Source organism: Ptychodera flava, chromosome 10 (assembly GCF_041260155.1).
Source record: "Ptychodera flava strain L36383 chromosome 10, AS_Pfla_20210202, whole genome shotgun sequence".
In the NCBI taxonomy this organism is placed as follows: Eukaryota; Metazoa; Hemichordata; class Enteropneusta; family Ptychoderidae; genus Ptychodera; species Ptychodera flava.
Window position 1 is genome coordinate 31,896,676 of NC_091937.1, and position 14,511 is coordinate 31,911,186.

General features: G+C 36.0%; 1 protein-coding gene across 1 annotated transcript; it reads right to left on the bottom strand.

Moving 5' to 3' along the window:
* Positions 1 to 1,314: 1,314 nt before the first annotated feature.
* On the bottom strand, positions 1,315 to 12,871 carry LOC139142533 (myophilin-like). Its single transcript, XM_070712491.1, has 6 exons — positions 12,645 to 12,871; positions 7,318 to 7,442; positions 6,721 to 6,790; positions 5,400 to 5,537; positions 4,421 to 4,626; positions 1,315 to 2,101 (listed from the first exon to the last, which is right to left on the bottom strand). The coding sequence occupies exons 1-6, from the start codon at positions 12,693 to 12,695 to the stop codon at positions 2,095 to 2,097; spliced, it is 597 nt and encodes a 198-aa protein (XP_070568592.1). The 5' UTR covers positions 12,696 to 12,871; the 3' UTR covers positions 1,315 to 2,094.
* Between the last annotated feature and the right edge of the window lie 1,640 nt (positions 12,872 to 14,511).

Consider the following 14,511-nt stretch of genomic DNA (forward strand, 5'->3'; position numbering starts at 1 on the left):
AGGGTATAGGAACCTTTTGAATAGTTGCAAATTGTCAAACTTTATGCTTTGGCTACATTTCTATTGAAGAACTTGAGCACAGTACTGACAGAATTTTGGATACATGAACAAGATAGATTTCAGAATTACAATCACACACTGAACCAGAAAAATAGACGGACAGATAGATAGACAGAGACACACACACACGCGTCATTTGACAAATTACTCCGTGGCAAACACTTCTACAGCGGCTAGCTGTATAGGTTTGTCTTAACAGACTATATACTGTTTCACGCTCAGAACCGATAACATAATATGTTGAGATTGCAGACCGTAGGGTGTGTCTGATGATAATAAATATACCAAAGGAATATCAAAATTGTGACCTTTCCCGAGTGACATTCTATGGCTGAAATACAAGGAACAGTGTTGGTTCCGACTTTCAATATTTATAATGTTCTTTGTACTGCATGTCAGCTAGATACCGAAAATGGCGCTTAGCTTGTCGATTCACACGTGCAAAGTGGGGTTGCAACCGCTTTGAGATACGGAAATTTCGGCGTGTCAGCTCATCCTTTTACGCTCACAAACCCTGTATACGCAGAACCATGACAGTGCTTGCTGCGGATCATTGTAAAGAAAATGCAAAATGTTACAGCTACTGTCATCATATTTTATCTCTCCAGAGATCACAGTTCAGAATGACCAGATTCAATTTCACTTGCATTCAATCTCCAACAAAGTCCCCTTTGACGAGATTTAGTTATCCATTTCGTGTCAATCAATAATCTTAAGACGGATATATTTATCTGTATCATGCAAAAATTAAGGTACAAAACGGGCTTCGAGGACAGATAGTCAGACTCTCAAATTTCTACAATTCTTTTCTGATCTAGCATTTGTAAGGGCTCATTTTAAATATTTTGTAGAGAGAAAAACTTTCACCGTCTTAGTTTTTCGAAAATCCAATATTTATTTTTTCCCAATAGATTTAACACAGGGATGGCGGCCATTTGAATTTCAAATATAGCAAGATGTTGGGTAATTTGTTTCGCTAGTTCCAAACTCTGCACTGCGTGACCCCCGATTTTTATTCTTGATTTGGTCAGAGAATGGTTGAAAATATCGATGAGGAAAATTTTGCAAAAGTTTAAGTCTTTCACTTTCGAGGCGCATATACTACCTTAAACTTTATATTGCCACTTCCTTTCTGAAGTTGAATTTGTTTTGTCACATTGTTGAGATGTCATGGGTTGGAAACGTCGTGTGAAAAATTGTCATGGAAGCCTCCAATAAGACCATGATACTATAACACATTCCCCACAGCATCAATTTTACCTTAACATTTCCTTTATTACCATGTGTAATATGTCATCTACATCATATTACAGAGTGTGAAGCAAGCAAGTTCTCTCTCAATTTGTTTTAATATCATGCGAACAGAGTAGCTGCCCATTCCTTCATATTCCTAGAGGAACAAAAGTTGTTCAGACTACGAGAATTTGAGAAATGCCCTTTTTTCGAATTTATACAGTCTTGAAGCTAGAAGCCGTAGTAATAATTTACCCTCCATAGAAATTTCACTCAAGATTGGTTTTATAAGTTGTGTCCAACTGTTAAGACTTGTTGATCAGGATTTCTAATATTTGTTCCGTAAACTAGCAGGTGAATGACGAACCTCGGTGCAATGCAGGTCACCAGTCTCTTAAACAGCGCCCTCTATTGTCTGAAAATATCTCTTATACTTATGATTGTTACTGGAAGGGTTAAATGAAAGATAAATACTGGAACCTTTTCCAACATATTGACAAAGATGGAAGATTGAGAAGAAAAGAGGTATAGGTGAGAGAGGGAAGTTTAAAGATGAAGAAGAAAGAATGAGAGAGACAGATACAAGTGATGCTAATCAGAAAGGAATTGACCAGTGAATATGTGATCCTATGCTTATATACTATTATTTTTTAGCGTTTTTTTTTTCTTTTTGCTTGAATGAACTTTAACCGTTGTGGCAAAAACTATCGTAGCCTACGAAATGCTAAAATGGAGTTGAAAATGGCTCCATGGCAACAGTGTTCCAGTCAGAGTGTGTTCCTCCAATCCTTAACTCTTGGCTTATTCACTGTGAAAATAAATGGGAAAAAGAAAGAGAATATTAGAACATTACAATGTATTACACTTGACCTCCTGTTGGAAAATACCTCTATTTTCTTGCACTTTTTTCAAAATGTTCAAATAAAAAACAGGATTTCCGTAATATTTCTGAGCATCATTAATTTAAGAGCTCAATATTATATCAAACAAATGAAAGGAGTTCACTTTTTCATATCTGACGTACACTCACAACATCAAATAATTCAGGCTTTCTCCACTTGAGAAATCTCTGACGCAAGACGTACATTCAGTTTGAAATAGTTAATTTCTACAAATATTCTATTTTCTATTTCTTCCACTTGGGCATGGTGTACAATGAATTCATAAGAATATTAACAAATTTGAAAACTTAAAATTACATCTTCTAGAAAAATCTACATCGAAAAAGAAGATGAAGAAAAAATATGCAAAATACCTGTTCATCTGACCTTTGACCTATACAGCTTATCAATGCCATGAAACCACATTCATCCTCATGCCATGCTGTGGGATCAATCCTTAGTTCAAGATTTCCGTTATCGAAACGAAATCCAAAATTTTGGCAAACCATTAAGCTGTTAGTATGAATTGAGACACACTGGCACACAAACAGCATATAATAAAGCAGAAAACTGGAAAAATTTGTCCACATTGGTTTTAAATTTCAAGTGGTACTGGAAACGAAATAATCAGTAGAGCTGCATCTTTCCTGTAAGATTTTTACTCCGAATGAATTAGAATATTCCAAATTTTACATCCGACCTCCATTTTAACTTTTCATCCATCAATACAGGTACATTTTACAATGTAACGGTAGAAAATTTTCATAATTTTTTAACAAAATACGCTATCATATCAGACTTGGAACTGAAATTGGCTGATCAGACTGCAAAGAGAAATGAAATGTTTTATATTTCAAAACCATTCATCATCTTTGTCTTGATTCAAGCTAGCAGGTTCATGATCATGTAGTCAGTGGACCATTGTCAAAACATAGATTATGAAGACTCTTTTTGTACTTTGGCAGACAAAAAAAACAGCATTCTTTACTGCAAGTTATTGTTAAATTAAATATCACATACACTCAAGCATGCTACGAACACTCAAGATTTCTTTTCTCACGTCAAGAAAAAAATTCAGGAAAAAGTGAAAAACAGAGAGATGAAGAGAGACAGAAAAAGTGACTTCATCATCTACATCTGTGGTGTTGATTGACAGCCATGATGCATGATGGGAGAGTGCTATCTCTGACACAAAGGGTTTTTATTTGCAATGGCACAACAGAGAGCAGTTTCTTTTTTCTGTGTTATGGCACAGATATTTGTGATTAGTTATAAAAAGGCTTTTCTCTGCACTTTTCCGAAACAAAACCAATCGTTAAAATGTTGTTTATTTTCACTTCGGTGTCTCAGTAAATTGTTAGAACTATCGTGGCAGCTACTGTGTTATATGCTAATTAGCCTGCTCTCTGACCTCACTGAATATTCATGAGCTAATTAGCATATCCTAATGAAGATGAAGTCACTTATTGAGAAGTGAGACAAAAGAGAGGAGAAGAAAGAATTGAAATTAAAAGGGAACTTGAAAACTTCACTGTTGAATTTTTCTTTCTACATCACCTTTATTTTTTTTCTCTGTCTACAAAAAAAACAATATTCTGGTTGAAGCCATGCAATTTGTTTAATATTAACATCAACCATGAAGATTTGCATTTGACCTCTGACCTGGTTTCCATATTAAAAATTCATCGATAAAAGGCATTCTTTGTAGGCCTCTATCTTGGCAATTTTGGCTGGCTGTAAAAAGAACCTTAATAATAACATGAAGTTCACTGATGAAAAGGCAGATCTTGAAATATGCCATTCTGAGTCCTTAGCATTTCAAAGGTGACTGAATTTGTATTTTTTAATTAATATTTGCCGTTTTTCCCCGAAGCACCACATTCCTATTTGACATCAAGTGTCATAACTTGATGATTATGAAATGAATTGAAATTTTGTTTAAGAATTTTGGAAACATTTAATATCAATATTGTCCTCTTGTGTCTTTCCACATCGGACTGAGGGGTTCATTTTTCTACCTTCAATATTGAACTTGATGGTATCGGGTAATTTCGTTTATACCATGATAAGTCTAGAGCCATTATCGCAGATTGATAAAATGCAGACTACATGCTTCATATTAACTTCAAGCTAAGATTTTGTTCTTTTTTTTGTTCTGTTTTTTTTTACAATTATTGTGTTATTGTTCCTGATGCAGAATGCATTACAGACTAATACTAAGTTTTTTCCCCTCTGTATTTGTTTACTTTGTTGGATCTTGGTAGTTGATCTGTCTTCCCAGACCGAAGTTTTGACCGGCTTGTGAGGCGCCTTTATTTGATCCCATCTGTAGACCTATCTCGCTTTTCATTTGCTTCTGTTGCTGGAGTTGTTCGTCGGTCCACTCCCGCTTGTTTTCCATGGCTTGCTTGGGTCCGAGTGCTGGGCCGGAGTAGCCTGGTTTTGTTTGTGCCTGTGTGTGTTAACAGGAAAAGATTTGCGGTGAGAGCCACTGTGATAATACAGCATATTTTACTTTCTACATTTCCTCTTCATAGTCAGGGCCGGTGTGAGAATTCATTTTGTATTTGTTCATCTGAAGGAACAGTGGCAATGAAAATCCTGTTGTATTGTAACAGGCAACCGCAGTCCAACCTCAGAATACCAGCCCTCTAGCTGGCAGCCCCGACACGCTAATAAGCGATCGACAAAGCAATCATATTACCCCGGTCACGTCACATTGGTGGCAGCGGTGGGATTGACATTGTCACTGTTACAGATGGCGGACAATTAAAATATGCCTATCGTAAACAAGGCTCACAGCGCATGATCTCAGCTTTGATAGCACCCCCTCCCAACATAAATTGGAAGAGCAAAGTACGTGTTCTGATGGTGAAATTATGATTTTATCTCACCAGAAACACACTAATATAGTGAAACAGGCCAATAAATGTTTAAACCAGTGACGGATCATTGGAAATTTATACTTGTGACAAGTTTCTGAACAACACAAACACTTCAACAAATTCTGAATGAGATAATATGCAACATTTACATAGTTTTCATCGTGTGTTGCCATGGTTCATAGTGAGTGTGAATTTGCACCCAAAATCAAAGCACAGCAAGACTTGCGTCTCCCCAAAAGTAAATTGAGTTTCATTTGCAATGAATCCAAGGAAGAATTGCGATTATTTATTGGGAATTAAAAATGTATTGATGATGTAAAACAAGAATGAAAATACTCACCAGACGTCCAACAGCAAAGATACATTGAGTAAACTGAGCAATGTTTCCCTTCTCAAACAAGTCAACCACTTGGAAGACATCTACTTCTGGGACGCCATAATTTTTTGCAAATTTTTGGAACTGCTCGATGTTTTCTCTCTGAAAATGAGTAAAAGTGTCAAGCACTGTCATTGTTTTCACCAAAGTTGGAAGGTTGGTGCCAGTCTTGAGAGCTCCATAATCATTCAGTGTACCTCAGTTATGAAAGTTTCATCTCTGGTATACATGGGGGGACAGGAAATTTTACAGCAATATATTCTGGGCTCATTAACACATTCCTTCGGAAAAATGCTGGCTGTTCTGAGAATGAACTGCTTTGTTAGATTGTTGACGGTCCAGGCTAAATTTGATAAATACTTCCAGTATCAAATGTTGCACACCTAATACTAGATTCAATGTTTTGGCTTTACCAGCCACAAGCCCGCTAAATTTAATTATGCAAATTAAATGATACTTTGAACAAATCAGAATGAGGTTATATCTCGAGATCTATAAAAGCAAACATTGAAAGCTATTGAATTTGCAGTTTCAGAGAATATGATGTTGTGATCAAAGTTGAGTGAAATTCAACTTAAAATTTACAAATGCAAATGTGATGGGATATTTGAACACATTTAAATAAGGTCATCCTTTCCAGACAGGCAATTTCACAGAAGACATTATTTTGACCAACAATGGGCAAAATCAACCTTGACATTTACATATGAAAATTTCCTTCCTTAAACAAATGTGGTTCTGCCTTGAAACATATATACAATTCAAACCTATGAAAGACATAGTATTAGAAGTTTGAAGACAAAAATAAGCAACAAAGTCCTATGGTATGTACAATCCAATATCGGACAAGCTGTATCAGAGCTTATATAGTGTTTGAGTAATTGACTAACTGACTTAGCATACAATTGCATAGATAGGAATCATTTAAACAGTCAAAGGCAGAGGTTGTCTGCATGAGAACCCATATATCAGCTAGCTAACAGGATGTTCGGATCGGTTTCAGAACAGAACTGGGTAGTTGACAGACACATGGATGGCAAGAGCTAGAAATGCAAGAAGAGGTACTCTGCACACCCTGTGGCTAATCATAAAATTAATGACTAATTATTTGCTTATTTATTGATTTAGTTGTTTGTTTACTAAATGATAGATAGAATATTGGAGTGTCTCTGCCAACCATGAACACAATGACTCTGTATAAGAAAATGCATAAAACTGTTTCCAGTACTTGTTCTCCATAACTATAAATTTTTGTCTCTAATGAATATGACATGAATGTGCTCACCAGTTTAAATGATTGTCCCTTGTTGGTGTTAATTTTCTTGACGGAGCCGGGCTCAAGCACATTTGCCAACCTATGAGAGAAAATATGGTACACAGTGACAAAAGCAAACCTAAAGTAACAAGGATGACTGACAAATGCCCTTTTTTCCCTTTATTCAGATGTAAAGACTGAAATGAAAAAATGAAATTTAAAGGGCCAGTAATTGTAACTTCTGATGTTTTTTTTCTCATTTTTGTTTTTAATGTCAACTAAACTTTCTTGCTCTACTACTCAAAGCATGTTTAGATACAGTATTCAGCTTGTCAACTTAGCCCTTACATAGAATGCACCATTATTTTTGATATGACAATTTGGTCGGGACAAGAATTCAAATGTAAATAGTAACAGTACATTTATATATATATATGCTATATTGAAGGCTAAAAAGTAGGTGTTTCAACATGGTTTGGGGACTAAAACAAGAACTTGCAACTGACATAAAAAAAACCATAGAGAAAAAATCAATGACTGGCCCTTTTAGATTACTGATCATTGTCATTCTTTGAGAAGAATGATTTCTTTTGCGCTGTTATTTTGAGATTCATATTGTAGACATACTTGCAGATGATGATTCCATCTTTCAAGGCTTCAGCATAGTCTGGTGTTGGGAACGGTTCTCCAGTCAGAGTCTCAATCCAATCTTTCACTTGCTGCTCCTGCTCTGGGTCACGCTTGGCGCCGATCTAAGACAAGCAGGAGGCAACATGATAAAGTCAGACCACAACACATATTCGATTTGCCAGTAAATGTGAAACTATTAGTTTGCAAAACACATGATATTTATGATTAAACTATGGTTTGCCATTTTTTTCTAAAATTTTGTTTTGCACCATTAAGGTGGTGCTGCACCTAACATAGGGTATTTTGTTCCAAAGTCACTTTTTGCAAAGACAGATTAAATTTTCATGAATTTGTTAACCTTAAGAATACAATATAGATTCAGCTGTTAGCATGACTAGCAGTGATAAGTTGGGTGAGATGGAACTGTAAATACATGCAAATTTATACAAATCACCCAATTTCCTGGCTCCTTTTTTCTCCGCAAACAATATTTCAAAAACATTTAACTCCACTCCGGCAGGGTCAAATTTTGAACTATGATAAAGTGACGATTTTGTTTGGCAATAAAGTTCTTACATTTTGAATAGTCATTTCAAATTTGCTTATCATGATTTTAATCACTTTTTTGAATGTTAGTCTTTCAATTTTTGCCATTTACGAATGAAAACAGATAATGCAAAAGAAAATTGTCGTTTTTTTTCCATATATACCCCAGTTTAACATGAGATGTTAAGTTCCATAAAGTGGAATCAAAGTTTTTGACTTTAATTTTTATCATTAATACCAAAATTGAGGTTTTCTACCCCATATTTCTATCCCCTTCATCCTTTGAGTAAATTATTACTACCATACTAAACTTAAGATTCTCTGCTTTTAGAAAAATATAGAGTATGAGGGGGTTTATGTTGTAGAGGTTTTACTAATATTATCACAGTGTGATGAAAAAATATTTTCCTCCAAAATTTTGTTTGCCCAACATGTAACATATCTCCCAAGTAAGAGAGAGTGGTATTTCACATGAGTGGCTCTCATTAGCCCTCCTATTAAGTGTTAAAAACTTTAAGTTACAGGTATAAATGTTATTGACCTGTACCTCACATGGTGAAATTGCCTGTCCCCCTCTATTTTTATTGCTCAGCCCTTGAATAATACCCCTCTATTTTCATTGCCCTGCCCCTGAATGAATGAGACATGAAATCTTCCAACTCAGAAAAAATCTCAAAGTTTGCAGATATCTCCTTCAAGTACACATTATTGCATTGAGCAAGCCTAAGTAAGATCATAGCTATCAAACCAGTGATAACATTTTTAGTATGTGGTTTCACAGCACCCATTTGTACAGATTTTAATTGAGTTTTAAATGCTCCCAGATGCGGACTATATTTAGTTCCAAGTATGTCATTCCTCATATTCGGAGCAATTTAGGTCATCTGGTTTACGTCTTCAGGTGGAAAATAAAACCCGGCAGTCAGGAATACCGCAGATTACTGCTGGCTGTGCTTTGGTAAGGAAACATCCCCGGCAGCTGAATCGGTTGACTAAATATGGAATGGTCAGTGAGATCTCTGACTCATCGCATTGCAATGCATAAATTTAAACATGCTCAACCTCAATGGCTAAACAGTTGAATTCTAGGTCTCGGACTGTACTCTTGAGGTCATTGACTATTCTGCACATGCTCAGTGTGATCTAGTCTCTCAGTGACCTCCCTTGGCATCATATATATCTTAATCTTAAATTACAAAAAGTTCACTTTTTATAAAAATTAATTCTTCCAAATTTTGATTTTCAATATTTTGATGTGCATACAGTACTTTTCATGCAGAAGACAGAAAAATAACTACAAATTCATAAATTTCCCTGCCAGGATTTTTAAAAATAAGTTCTAAAAATTTATGTTTTTCAAATTCTGCAAGTTGATATAGCTTACTATGACAACTTTCATTGTGGTAATTCAAGCACCTCAGAATGAGAAAATTATGTTCAAATCACGCCAACTGAATTTAAAAAACGTGGCATGATTGATTTGCTGTTACACAAAGTGTACACATGAAAAATATTATTTTCTGCAGTCACACTAAGAAAAGCAACCTGTCATCGAAAAATTATTAATCAATATAAGACAATATGACAGGGTGCTCAGAAGTTCAATTAAGGTAGTTCGCATCTTGAAAATAAAGGACTTCAAATTTTGCTAAACATTTTCTTTCAAAATCAAGAATAAAAATCAGGGGTCACCATGCAAAGTTTGGTACTCAGGGAAACATATTACCAACTTTTACTGATATCTGAAATTCAAAATGGCTGCCTTCCCTGCGTTATCTCTATGGGGAAAGTAAAATTTTCAATTTTAACAAAACTAAGTTAGTGAAAACTTTATCTACTCCATAAGCTTCAAAATGAATGCCCACACATGGTAAGATGAAAGAATATTGTAAAAGTTTGAGAGTCTGAAATTCTGTACCTGGGGTGTATTCTACCTTAAAAACTGAAGAATGATGGCCCATCTCGACTGTGGTATTAATCAGTGCTTGCCTGAGGGTGCCTTACATGATGAATACATACAAATATAGCCCTTAGGTTTGTGTTATATTGTACTTTAGCTAAGCATAGATGGCAAAGGGTTCTTTCATCCTGACCTATCGAACTATGAATGGAATGAATGTGTCTATATATCAAGGTGGAGGGGCAATCGCAGATTTTCCATTTCAAAATTTTCCAAGCAAAAAATATGAACTTGATCAACATTTGCAGCTGAAGTATTTACAGTTGAATTCCTTTCTGGCATAGTACTGTCGCTGCCTTCCATACTTTATTATTAAAAAGGAAAACATGGCTTTCACAATGTTCCATTGGAATACAAATTGGCATGAACTAAGCCATTTTCAATTGTCTTGCACATTATATCAGAGTGTACATTGCAACATTCTTGACATTTTCATCTACACTGCTGTCATAAATTACTGTTTTCTTAAACAAATCCTGTTTCCCAAGTTTAAACCTAGTCTACAGTTTCCAACTAAAATTCCATGGGTCAATTGTGCCAAAAGCTTTTAGCGGGAGGCCTCCAAAGATATCATTCTGAATTTTTATAAATTTCGAGAGAAAATGGTGTACCAAAACTTTCATATAGCCCTAAAGGATTATGGGTAAATTGACATACATCTCTGAAGTTTTTCCACCTTCTCAAAACTAATCATGCACACATATCCCGAGTGGCCAAATGTACAAGATAAATTATCTTGGAGGAAACTAAGAAACAAATTTCTCTGAGTAACGATGCCATAACTGTTGCCATGGAAACAGAACTTTGTCCTGAGCTGATAAACCCAATGACCTGATTCGATCGTTGTATTTGTGTTGTGTGTGTGTGATTATTTTGTTTTGACGTCTGTTTAGTCTGGGCTGGATAAATCTCATTATTCTAATTGACACCATACCGTGCCATGTATATTGTGCCTTGATCTACAATCAGCTTGTTGACAGAGGCCTTCCCTTTGGTTGTGTGGAAACAATTATATAGCCTCACTCTTTGGGTTGGCTGTATCTATACCAATCTATCAACCAGCTGTGCTCAATATAAAAACTACAAATTCTTGCAGCCTGTATTATGTCAAGAGAAACCAGCCATTTAACAACTTTTGCACCAAAAGTCAACCTCAGCAATGGCAAATTAGCGACTACTATACAATAATGATTATGAAACTCAGAATGCAAAATATATTTGGAAATACAAACGCCATTTGTTTTCTGAGAAAAACAGCCAATAGTTCCCGATATGCAACATCAATTTTTTCCCAATTAGTGTGAAGGATATATGCATGTCCCTCACTGGGTTAATTGGTATGCATAGAATTTGGAGAGGTGCATCCTGGGAACACATCACTGCCTCCTGTGAAAATTCTCCATATCATCTGACCTGTTGCGTGCTACAGGGGAAATATCTGCAAAAGTTATGCAAAAAATTTGCGCAATAAATCTCACAAGGCTAAACATTCAATGTGTCTCTTTTTATCCTTTCTTCATTGGCGGTGTGGAGATTTCTTGTCATCGTAAATTAATTAATTCTGTTTCCAGGTGCCATACCTCTAGTTACCTGTAAACTGCATGACTGCAGGTACTTAATTTATCAGTTTACCTCAACAATAAAAATAAACACCCTTATTTGGTGATGACAAGACAAGTTATTTATAATTTTTATGCGGGTGAAAATTTGTCAATCTTTCCAGTGATGCAGCAAAGCATCACGACTGAAGAGCTTTAGAAACACCTTCAACATTTTTTATAAAACTTAACTTGTCAGATTCAGATCTTGTCCGTTACCAAGATGTTAAATGCATGAAGTATTGATGGCAGAAAAATTACCCAGGGAATATAATTTCTTACACATGTTACCATCACGCAAAATGCAAACTTAGATATCACTTATAATCAATGTTAAAATTATCCTGACACTACATGCGCTTTAAATACAGCGCATTTCTACATGTTACAAATTCTGGCATCAAATCTACATTGCTGATCACCGCTAGAACAAGACATTGAAAAAATACTTTTCCTTAGATGTCAAATTGATTCTCATCCGAATGGGGACGATGATGCAATTTTTTTTTATAATTCCTAAACTATACAGAAAACGAACATATTGACATTATTTTTAAATGGCCACTTTCTAATGTTGAAGAGAGCACAGTACTTGGGATGGTGTTTATGCTAGTCTGGTGTTAGGTTGGTATCAATTACCCTCCCTTCCATGAAAGGTCAAAGATAAAAAATCCACAGATCACCGCAGAGAGCCCAGCAAGATATTTTCAGCATGTCGCTGACTTCACCAACCAATTTTTATCTTTGTAAACTTTCACAGTCGATAAAAACGATGCACTTAACTTTTGCCTGCCCATATCAAAATAAATTTGACGATAAGAATAAATCTTTGTGTGGCTATTATATTGGATGTTCGTGACCAGAGTACGAGAGGAAAGATATGTGATAGCTAGCCTAAAGTATTCAGTTTCTTTAGTTTTATTTTAGCAGTAATCCATTAATCTGACAAAATTTCTGTAGGTTTAGAAAAACTGTTGGAAACATATCAAATGGATAACAGTATACAGCTGATGTATTCTATGCTTTTCACCTATTTGTTTGACAAGAAGTTGACTCTCAATGTACCAATATGAACTGACGAGTCGTACTTTCAGACAACTTAGGTTCCGAAGATTCTGGAACGGTGTCTGAGTTTTCCCTGGGCAAGCGATGGCTGCTCCTTTTTACAAAGGTTTCGGAGAAAGTGGAAATTTTGCGGGAAAAAAAGTTTGTTGGCTTACCTTGGCGGCAACCTGCGCGCTCATTCCATATCCCTTAGGTCTGTTTGCCATCTCTGCAAATTATTCAAACACTCGGTGAACAGCGTGAGAATGGAGTGAAAAAAGCCAAGCTTGTTGGGGGAAAAAAACTGTTCTCCCTTGCTCTCCCTGACTGGAATGTGTAGCAAACCCAAAGGCTCTTGAATATTTCTTGAAGATCTGATTTCACTGCAGCACACTGATTGACTGGGGTAGAGCGGCACCTGATTGGTCCAACAGTTACTTGTGGGCGGAGCATTACCATATTTGAATATTCATAAACAGGATTTCAAAACTGATTTGCATGTTAATGAGATTCATGAATATTTAATGCCTGAATTGGGGTCTGGGCTTGCTATTTTAAGCTCCTGTCTGAATAAACATATGGTTGCAAGTTGGGAAGTTCCGTGCTATGTCAAACATCTTAGTAAATACACTGCTTATGAAGTTTGTAATAGCGATGTTCTTAATCATACAGACAAGCCAAGATAATCCGTACGAAACTATGATGGTTGTTTGAGGTTATTAATCATGCATAAATGATGGATATTTCATTGACTCCAGAAAAGGAATTGTGATGTATGTTGGACTTCTGTGTTGGCACCTTTGCCGTTATACCACTGTGCACTGTTTGTGTGACCGGCGTGAGATATACCCCTCATGGCCAATTCAATGACTTCTTTCAGGGTCGTTTGTTTACACTTTCTAAACTTACATTTGATGCTACGCAATAATCGCACCACTGTTCCCATCTGTTGCATGTTTCCATAGCAACTGGAGCAGCTTGTAAGCCGAGCAGGCAATGTCAAGCACAGGATGCATTAATTAGGACAAAGAATAAACAATGGCATTTTTCATTCTAGTCCACAGCAATTTTATTTAAATGCAGTGACATGACGTGCCCCACTTTCTTGGGGGCTGACGAGAGTTAATATATCGGGATAAATGTTTACCAAACACAATTAAACCACAAAGCAGAATCTCTTAATTAGTGTTATCACAGCCAATTAACACACAACAGACTCAAGTTGACAGAAAATAAACAAGAGGTGAGCGTCAGTCAAAACAGACAAATGTATGTAAATTCTGAAGTAATGCCAGATGCCATGTTCTGAAGCACGCAGACATTTAATACTAAAAATAGTCTGCTGCCGAATCAAGTATAAATTTACAAAATTCTGGGATATGTTAAATTATTTGACTCAACAATGAAAGAATTACATGTCTTTGGATAGGTTGAATTAGACATGTGTGGGATTAAATGTGTGGGCACTTTGTATTCGGAAGGAAAAGGTTGTTGAAGGGCTGGGTATGTGAACCAGCATTTATGCCCTATACAGTGGAAGGCAGGAAAGAAACTCCCACACGATGCCCCAAGCAGTCCGTGAGTCCACCAGATCTGATCCTCCACCCATTTATGGTTAAGAATGCCAGATCTCTGGTGTCAAGCCTTTCCCGTGAACTCTGAACTCCCAGCCTTCTTGATGATGGAATGCTGGCTATGTTATTTCCTTTTTTTCTTAAACGTTAAATGTTAAACGCAGACGACGGACCTGAGACAAACAGACGGTAGGATAGCTGCCAGAAGTTTCTCAGAGCTGACTCATCTAAGAATACAGAGCATTTTTTCACATGGGTCGGCTTTTGAAACTTTCAACAGAAACCATCATCATAGTATAGAATGGAGTTTTAAACTTTTTTTATAAAAATTTTATCTTCGTATAATAATGATAACGGTGCACACTAAAAACCTATAAATATAATATAGTTCAACACCATCTGTTTGGCTTGATGAATTTAACATTTAATTGCCAAATATAAAATCATTCTTAAATTTTTTTTTCGGATG